General features: G+C 35.2%; 1 protein-coding gene across 1 annotated transcript; it reads right to left on the bottom strand.

The window, feature by feature from the left end:
• Positions 1 to 655: 655 nt before the first annotated feature.
• On the bottom strand, positions 656 to 2,521 carry LOC111904626 (vignain). The gene is made up of 4 exons (XM_023900368.3): positions 1,983 to 2,521; positions 1,664 to 1,899; positions 1,430 to 1,570; positions 656 to 1,074 (listed from the first exon to the last, which is right to left on the bottom strand). The coding sequence occupies exons 1-4, from the start codon at positions 2,428 to 2,430 to the stop codon at positions 808 to 810; spliced, it is 1,092 nt and encodes a 363-aa protein (XP_023756136.1). The 5' UTR covers positions 2,431 to 2,521; the 3' UTR covers positions 656 to 807.
• Positions 2,522 to 10,320: the final 7,799 nt, after the last annotated feature.

Below are 10,320 nucleotides of genomic sequence, written 5' to 3'. Positions count from 1 at the left end.
TTATCATTGTGGAGACAAAAAATTGTCCATGTTCGATGGTTAATTTAATATCCTAAACTTTTTGTTAAAAGACAATTGTAAGTAAGCCAAATTTATAGAATAATAAAGGACATGATTTTATAGAAATGATGACAACTCTGAGGAATGTGTAATTATCGTCATAATATTCTTTAAATGTTAAGTTAGACTAATGATAATGTTTGACCATGTTATAATATATCTTAGAGTGGAAATGGTGTTAACAAACAAATGTTTATGTGAGAATTTGGACAAAAATGCAAAGTATATTGATATTTCCACAAAAAAAGGCCATGGTTTAGTAGTATATGATTTGGAATGTTACTTGAATACATTATATGAGTAATGTGAAATAACCTATTTGGTAAGGGTGAAATTAAGTTATTTACATTGGTGAAATAACCTATTTGGTAAGGGTGAAATTAAGTCATATAGCTAGTCCACAAGAAAAAATTTCAAATCTCACGGTTTTGATACTTTTACTATGGGGCCGAATTTCACTACCATGTTGTTTAATTCTCAAATTTATGATTCTAGTTCTAGGTTCATTTGTAAAATTACATGTTCCTAATGCCAATGGACCATCCACAGTTCCACACAAAATTAGGCCAAGCATGATTTTGAGATTACTATAAAATGTACAATCCATTCTCCATAAAACTATATTTCAATCAAATGTATATTTTTTATTGGTAACAATAAAGACAAGTGTGATAAGTTGGACAACAATTTAAAAATGCTAATGTAGAGTTAACTAATAGTGTGTGTATGTGTGTGAATATGTGTAATCTAGAGTTCATCTTTGGGAGATGATTTAGCAAACGACGTGGGATTATTAGCAGATTTCTTAATAGGATAAGAGGCCTCCATTGCTATGCCACAAAGTCCTCTCTTATCAGAGATTCCTCTTTGCATCCTAATGTATCCCTTCTCTCCCCATTCAGCTCCCCATGAGTTCTTCACTATCCAATATTTGGTTCCATCTAGAGTTGTCCCGTATCCCACGGCTGCCACCCCGTGATCCAACTCTGTTCCACACTTTCCCGTAAAAACTCCCTGTTACATCACCACACACACAAAAAAAATCTTTACTTCTTTTAATCTTCAACAAGAATATGTGTATAAAGAAATCAGAAACCCCATCTTTACATTTCAAATCTTTGCTTAATATATGCTCTTTTACCTTTCAAAAATCTGTTCATAAAACCCAATTTTACTTTCTGATTCTTTGATTAAAAAATTTTTGCATGAAAAAACTACTCTTTATATTTCGTTTCTTTGACCAAAATATGTTCTTTCAAGTTTAAAGGGTTCTTTCATAAAGACACAATTTCTAAAGTTCAATATATGATTGAATTATGTTCTTTCAAGCATCAAGAACATGTTTATGTTGTTATGCTCAAGTTTTTACCTCCGAATAGAATTGGAAATCTTGTTCACCAGCATCAATGGCAACAGAAACAGGTTGGTTGGCTACTGCTTTCATTAGTGCTTTCTCATTGTTTTTTGGAACATCTTCATGTCCATCAATTGACACCACCGGAGTATTCTCCTGTCGAGAAAAATTAAAATATGAAAGAGTCTACATATATGGATTCTCATCTTTTTAGTGATCATAGGTTTTTTTTCTTTTTTTTTTCTTTACCTTTTTAGAATTACACCTCCCGTCTAGGGCCATGTAAGGGTAGTTATCCTCTTTAGTTAGACCTCCGATCTTTTTTATGTAGTCAAACGCCAAGTCCATTAACCCTCCATTACACCCTTGGTTTTCTTTAGTGTCACAATCGATAAGTTCTTGCTCAGATAACGACACTAACTCCTTTGTTTTGATGTAATTTATTCCTTCAACTGCCACAACGGTTGAAAATGCCCAACAACTTCCTGTAACATACAAATAGATCAAAACTTTAGAATATGAAAAATAATTCTACTCTATAGTGAAGTGGTAATATTTAAAGATTTACCGCATTGCCCTTGATCCTTGACAGGGGTTACAGCTCCTTTCTTTCTCCAATCAACCGAAGTAGGGACAGAATCGACATTAGCATACATGAACGTCTTGTTGCCAATTCGATCCCCTTGCAACATCCTGTGATGCTTAATTTTTGAACCTGCGAACTTGCTCTTGAACTCGTGATTAGTCATGTCTGCAAACTTGTTAAGCTTCAACTTATAAGGTTTGTCCATCTTGTTTGTTTCATGAACATGAAACGCATTGGCTTTAAAAACATTGAACCGTCTCTGCTTCTCTTGGTGGCTTGCCGCCACCTTGTGGTGGCTCCTCCACCTCTCGTACATATCCCATAAGCTATCCTCCGTTTCCAGCTCTTTTTCATGGAAATCGAAGCTTTGGGCAATGCCCAAAACCAAAGCTAAAGAAAGGAAAACTAAAAGAAACTTGTTGATTGCCATTTTCTTGAATTGTTGCCGGTTTTTTGTTGGGGTTTTGATGAAGATGATGAAAGTTGAGGAGTTGGAGGGCAGTTTATATAGAGGAAAGATGAAGATTGGTGTAAGAAGAGTGCAAGTTGAAATAAAAAGGTTACTTGTGGGCATGAACAACCATGAGGAATCAATAATGGAGGTCAAGAGCGTGAGAAAGATGAGAGAGAAGAATGTGTGTGATCTTAAAATTACCTGAAGTGTGTATGAAACTGTTATTGATAAGAACCGATTCAGGCCGTGAGTGAAGGAACCGAAGGTTTGGAGAGAGAGAGAGAGAGAGAGAGAGAGAGAGAGAGAGAGAGAGAGAGAGAGAGAGAGAGAGAGAGAGAGATGCTGATATTATGATGATGTATGCATGGTATACACGTTATGGGGTTAGAATGGGTGGAAGGAAGGCGACAAATGGTATTGGTTTCTTTGTTATGTACCTTTCAGTTTTCTAGCTCCAGTTGCCACTTTAAGCGTTCTTCTTTGGGTTGCTTTAATGTGACAATCAATTTGTTGGGGTTACTTCTGTTGCTTAAAACCGCAAAGTCTGTCTTTTTCAAATTTCTTTTTCCTTAAAAAAGATTTCTCAAATGTAATAACACCAAAAGATTTATTACATTTATTTTGGATTCGGAATTATATTTTGAACATGATGATTCGATATTAAAGCTAAAAATCTAAAAAGTTTTTGCACTAAGTTCCTTTAAAATGTGTACTTTATTATATTACCATTTTTGTCCTTTAATTTAAAGATGTGAGGAAATGTTGTCACTTGGTTAATTTGTTAGTTATAAAATTATTCAATTAATCGTTTTCAATTTTATATTAATTTTGTAATCAACACCTTTTCTTAACCGATGGATAACTAGATTTTGGATAAGGTTCGAGAGTAATTAAAAAAAAATGTTTTAAATAAGGTTAGACATGACTTAGTGGCAATGTCAAACCTCAAGTTTTTTCGAGTTGTGGCGAGCTACGTCATTTGTAAGGTGTGACTTAAAGCAATGATTTTATATGTAATTAATAATATTATATATTTTCTAATATTATTCATTTTTATATACATATATGATTTGAGACGACATCTTGTTAAAGCTTGCGGCTAGTACAAAACTTAAGAGCCATAACAAGTTTTTAAATCTTTGATTAAAAGTGTCTGATTTTATTAGTGACATCACTTTGATCAACTTTATTTGAGGGTATTGATTTGTTGGTCGTGATGGTACGTATGTTAAATCTGAAGTTTTTTATAGCAAGGTTTTCCTTGTGTTAGCAAGTAAGTTAAGGGAAAAACTACTTTAAGTTATGATTACGTTGAGTTAATTTGGCTAAATGTGGTTACACCATGAGGAACACCCAAATATTGCATAGTATTTATGTTTCAATCTAATGTTGTGCATGTTAATGTACCCGATAACAATAGAGAGGAAAAGTATATGATATTGTTGAGGGAAATTTGAATTACAAAGAAAAGAAAAAAAAATGACTAAAATAGAAAAAGCAAACTAGGGTTGAGCATATATAATTAAAACTCCAAATAAAAGACTACTACAAAAAGTCAGCCCAATAACGTATTTTGCTAACACCTAATAAGTTATTATGTTAATATCCCTTTCAAACTCACAATACAAGAGCAATAAGCACTGAGAGTTTGTTAGACATATGATAAACTAAAAGACCGAATGAGTCTTCATGGAAATATCAACAATGTGCAAGGTTAACGGAACAAATGGTAGCAAAATGGTTCTGAGTTGTAGATAATGGTGAGTGAAATGACAGTCAATCTCAGTATGTTTCGTCTGCTCATCAAAAACAAAGTTATTTGCAATATGCATCATACTTCTACTGTCACAATGTAAAGGGATAGGTTGAGAAGCATCAACACTTATATCTACAAGAAGCCAGTGCAACTAAACAATCTCACAAGTAGTACTCATGGCTATAACACAATACTCAACATTTGTAGAAGACCACGAGATAATATCATATTTCTTACTTTTCTATTAGATAAGTGAATCTCCAAGGAAAATACAAAAACCAATGATGAATTTTTTTTATCACTAGGATCTTCATCTCAATCAACTTCATTATAGGCATGTAGTTTTAGAAAAGACGTCGAAAGGAACAAGAGACTCTAAAACTGAGTGCCATGAAGATATCTCAAAATACAATACTAGCTCCCCGGTGAATAGTATTAGGATCAATGTCAGACTTGCTAACCATATAACTGCATGAGTTGTGTTCGTACACATACCTATAAGATAAACAACATTACCCTCAATAATCTAATACATGATTGAATCCGATAAAAGGAACAACATCACTCGAAGAATATTGGAAATTGGTCTCAAGCGACGTGTCCACAGTCATATTCTTAAAGAGTCGTGTGTGTTCCAACAAATCTACGTATCTCATCTAAAATACAAGATACCACTTATGAGACTGAGCAACCTCAACATCCAAAAAGTAACGCAGCAAGCCCAAGTTTCATAGGAAAATGAAGAACAAAATCACGTTTCAAAGAATCAATGATATCACTAGTAATAATCATGTCATTTACATATAAGGATAAGAGAAACTGACATGCACCTGTGCATCTAATAGACACCATTGAATCGTGTTTATCATTTTTTTAATGAGAGAACAAGTCTCCTCATAAGCCATACTATAGTTTTACAAGTATCATTTTTCACAAGTCTGGCCTTGATCGTTCAATTAAACAATCTGGCTTGGTTTTGATCTTATATACCCAACGACAACTAATATTATGTTTTTTCTATAAAGAGTTATAAGCTCCTCAACCATAACATCTTGCCACATGGGATAAGTAACAAACTCTTTGTAGGACTTGATTTCTGACATATGATTTATATTGGCAATAATTGAGGAAAATAAAACCAAAGAAGAAGATTAAGTAAAGTGAAGAAGTTTGGTAGTCTTATGAGTATGATTGGACTTATGAAGTGGTGGGAGATCCGAAGTCACATCAGGTGAGGGAGATTTCATACATGTAGATTGAGTTGGATGGGTGTATCATGGACTCGGACATCATATGCAGTGTTATCAACGTACTTGGAACCTCAAAAGATTGTAACAAAGAGCATGCGGTTTCAAAAAAATGTTAATGTTTTTTATTGATGAATTTTGGGACAAGATGTTGGTGTATGATAACATCATATGCAAGTAACTATGAAATAATTATAGTTATATTCCCCTAAGTCGCACCGAAAAAAGTTTATAACCGACGAGTTTTGTGTCTTTACAAGAGCTCTAAAATTGTTGTATATTGTCAAGAAACCAAACTAGTGTTTTATGAGATAAAACAAGGTATAAACATTATGCTCATTTATAAATGACACATGGTATTTAGAGACTTCCTTCGAACACAATGGAGATGGACCCCACACATCAAAATGCGAGATATCAATAGAATCAAAAAAACAAGGGACATGTTTATTAAATGGTAAAGTAGAAAAAAAATCAATTTTACAACCACTATAATAAAAAATATCAAAATTGTTCAAATGACTCAAAGCACATGTAGATATTAAAAACTATAAACATGATGTTGACATATGTCCCAAAGGATAATGTCGAAAATAAGAATGATCAGGTTAGGAATGAATCAAACAGAGAGAAGTCAAAATCAACACTAGTGGCAACAACATTAGATAATTTGACTTGATCCACGACATAGTGTAATGTCGTGATTTTTCACTTTATTTTTTGTTTTTAAAATGTAACATCATGATTTTTCACCCCGAATTGTTTTTAAAACACTTATTTAACAGAATATGTAACAACCCGTACTTTTCATAAACATTTCATATTTAAAATATTGGGAATAATATCAGAGTTTATATCATTAATACCAAAAACCAGGGTTTCAAAAACCTTTAAAAGCCCTCCTAACAAAACATTCACGGGTATAAATTAAGAACAAAAGTCTAGTCCATAGTCCTTGATGCTTCTATGTCCTCACTCTCTAATGTTTGCTACCAAAACTTGTTAAATACATGGAAACAATATCTGTCAGACTATAAGTATGGTGAGATATAAATAAGCATAAACATACCTAACATGATTTTGGCTTGTCACATAAGTGACCAATCATCTATACATATATCGGGTGATAAACAACCGATCATCATCATCATCTCTTTTTCCATGCATAAATCTAGCATACTCTTCCTAGGGATCCCCTAATATACTCTTTGCATGCATAAGGTACACATCATACAACATAACACAAGTTATGTAACATATAGAGATCTAATAATGATGTAATCGCTAATTACATCCATATAATTACAAGTTTACAAATGTTCTATAACACATAAACATACTCTAAAAGAAAAGTATAAACTAACCTTAGGTTGAAGAATAGAAACCTACTTCCATTTCTTCTAAAGCATCACTTGAGAAGCTTTAAATCCTTCCTTGCTACCACCCGGACCATATACATACATTAAGCCTTCCACATATGTATTAATCCATTAAGACATCACTAATGATTTTTTTACCAAAAACTCATATTTTGGACAAAAACCTTAACTTGACCATTCTTTGCTCAATTGTTTTTCAAAACATACTCATCAAGCTCATAGACACTTATCCTAACTAGATTATACCATATAAGCATTATATTCTTCTAGGGTTTCAAAACCCTAGAATAAGACCATGGTTTCAATCAATAAAGCTTCATACCACTCATGGATTAAGTTTCTAGACACTTAGTCAAGCATAATATCAAGTTTATTTTGAAGGTTCTAGCATAAAAAACCTAAACCCAAATTTCACCATCAAATCCTTTAAATGCTTGTGAATTGAGAAAACAAACACTACAAAGGTTTAAGATGATCTTACTTTGCCTATAGCAAGCATGTAATATTCGGTTTCGAGAAGTTTCTTATTTCAGGATTTTGGACAATAAATGGATCAAGTAAAGGCCTTGGGCTTAAAGGGAATAGGGTTTAGAACCTATTGGATGTTGATAATATTGGTTATGTAATCTAAGCCTTGGTTTTGTGTTTTAGAGTCAAAGGGGAAAGTGGGAAAAGTGATGTTCCGGACTTCTTTTATGGATTATGGTTTTCAGTTTGGCATATGTTAAGCCAAAATTAACTAGATAGAACTGTGGGGTTCGTCAATACCTTTCCGTGGATATAAAGATCACCGAAAACTGAGTTGAAACGAAGAAGTTAGGATTGTTTGAAGTTGGAAAGGATTTGGGCGAAAACTGTCACCATGGAGTGGTGAGACGGGACCACAAGGTGGTGGTCACCACGGAGTGGTGAGTCGAGACCACGAATTGGTGACCTGTCAAGCCCAAGCCCATGATGTTAGGGTTTTCAACGTATTTAAGATTAATGTTCTTCATTTTTGGGCATTTTATCAGCCTCTACCAACTCTAAGACCCCTTGGGAGAAACTCTAGCCTCCACCTTCAAGATTTGAGCCCCTTCCCTCTCCCCACTCCTCTTTTGGATGCTTTTTATACTATTTTGATGAAGTTTAAAGATCAAGAAGGTTTATTTGGTTGCAAGGAATGATGAGTTTGGATCCATCAAAGACACTACATTTTTGGACTATTGTAAGTATAAAGTTCCAATATTGCTATCTAGTTCTTTAGTCATTTGCGGTTTTTGGCACTTTTGGTTCATTTTATGAGTGATCTTGGAGTTAAGTGATCTCCAACATCCTTTGATCAGATTAGAATGCTTCTTGGACCTCTTGGACTAGGAAAGTTATGATCTTTTTCCTTCCCATTTAGCCATGAAAGTTATCTTGGTCCTTTAAGCCATTTTGGTGTATTAAAGTTTAGATCTTGGATGATTGTGGCATTATCATGGATAACTTTATCCTCACAGACACCTTGTTGATTCAGATTTGAAAGTGGGAGACTTGGACTTAATGGATTAAGTTGAGAAAGATGCATTTTGGGTCCCTTTGAGACGTAAAGCCTCGATCTTGATGGCTTGGACCATCCCAATGGATAAATTAGAAAATTTATTCATTATGAAGCTATTAGGGATCATATCTAATGATTTTAGCCTTGGTCCTTATGGATTAAGACTTTATTTAAGAAAAGCCTTTCAGACTGAAGACCACGACGTGGTCAATGAAGACCATGGCATGGTGGCGGGAATTATCACGCCTATTTTGTCCGGGCATGGCAACGATATGGTGGTATGTCTGACATGGCTTGGTAGCAAATTTTGACCAAGACTGGATTGAATGGCCATGATTTAGCTATGACGTGGCGTCAGTTGGAGTTGACTTTTTGACCGAGTTTGATTTGTAGTCGAACTTGGGTAGAATTGAGTAGTTTACTAGTGGGTTGGTCTCAGTTTGGTTTTAGGAAGCTTGAGTTGGTTGTGTTATTGCTAAGGTGGCACTTGGGCTTCTGTCAAGTGCTTCAGGTGAATTTTCCTTACTGTACTCGTGGGTCGAAGGCTCCAATGTCGGCCTACTAGGTTATGTATCCTCGTATAGAGGATGTTGCTTTTTGTAGTGATATGTTAGATATGTGTTCTAGGATATAGGATTTTGCTATGCGATAGTGATTTGTAGATCTCCCTGTTAGTCTGTCTAACTGGTTATATGATTATATGTTTGCTGGATACATGTTATGTGTTATATATATGTCAACATGGTATGGTTGGTTTGAGGCAATCCTGCTCTGTTCGGAAGCCAACAAACCTACGAGTAAGCCAGACATAAATTGTGGGCCAGTAAGGCAAGCTAGACTTGTGATGTGGGCTCGGGAGCAATTTAGACATGAGTTGTGGGCTGGAAAGCAAGACAAACTCATGTTGTGGGCTTGGGGGTAATCCAGTCTATTACCTGGTCCAAGTCAAAGTCTACAGTCAAGATCAACAGTCCATGTTGACTCAGCTCGTCGAGTGCACTTGCTGACTCGTCGAGTTCCTTCAGTTCTTAGCAAAACCAAGAAAAACTCTAGTCAACTCACCCAGTTGACAGGACAACTCGTCGAGTTCGCATAATGTCCGAGAGGATCGGGGACACCCGAGTCAACTCGTCGAGTTGGCAGGGAAACTCGTTGAGTTTTCCTAGTCTTAACACATTCAACCATTTTTTCAGCGAGTCCAAATCCCCAAACAATAGATTTGATCCCCTATGATGAAGATACCACGTAAAGTTGCTAACTTTACGTCCATGCATGGCATTAAGGGGCTAAAATACTCAATCATAGCTTCTTAAGGGATTTAGGTAATTAAGGAAGACAATGACTTGATAAAGATGGCAACTTGAAGTCAAAAGAGTCCCTGAGATGTCCAGATCTGAAGTCATAGCTTCATGACATGCTCAAATCCAAGAATAGTCCCAAAATGAACTAACAATGACCATAAAATCCTACATGAAGAGATCTAGCAAATAAATGACCAAGGTATCAACTTTATACCTCAATATGGCAGCTACAACAGGGAAGACTTCGGATCTACAACCTCTCCCTTCAGCTATGCACATCCTACTTCAAGCCTTCTTCAAACAAACACCAAAAATGCACTCTTTAAGCTCTTACACACTCAAAATGTTGGAAAAGCAAGAACTAGGGTTTCTCTAGACAAAGGGGCGATGATGGAGACTAACAATGAGTCTTAAGGCCTTTAAATATGGTACAAACCCTGAAAATTAGGGTTTTCCTTTCCAACGTCTACTCGTCGAGTTAGGGCTCCCCAACTCGTTGAGTTAAGTCCTTAAACCCGCGTCCAAATGAATTTCTACACAACGAGTTGGAGCTCCCTAACTCGTCGATTTCCAGCCCAAAACCCTAAAATATTGAGAAATAAATAATACATGGACCAAGCGTTACAAGCATAGTCATGCATAATCGGATCTTAGTTAG

This window comes from Lactuca sativa, chromosome 4 (assembly GCF_002870075.4).
Source record: "Lactuca sativa cultivar Salinas chromosome 4, Lsat_Salinas_v11, whole genome shotgun sequence".
NCBI lineage: Eukaryota > Viridiplantae > Streptophyta > Magnoliopsida > Asterales > Asteraceae > Lactuca > Lactuca sativa.
The sequence above is the reverse complement of the archived record's forward strand: the minus strand, read 5'-3'. Positions and strand labels throughout refer to the sequence as shown.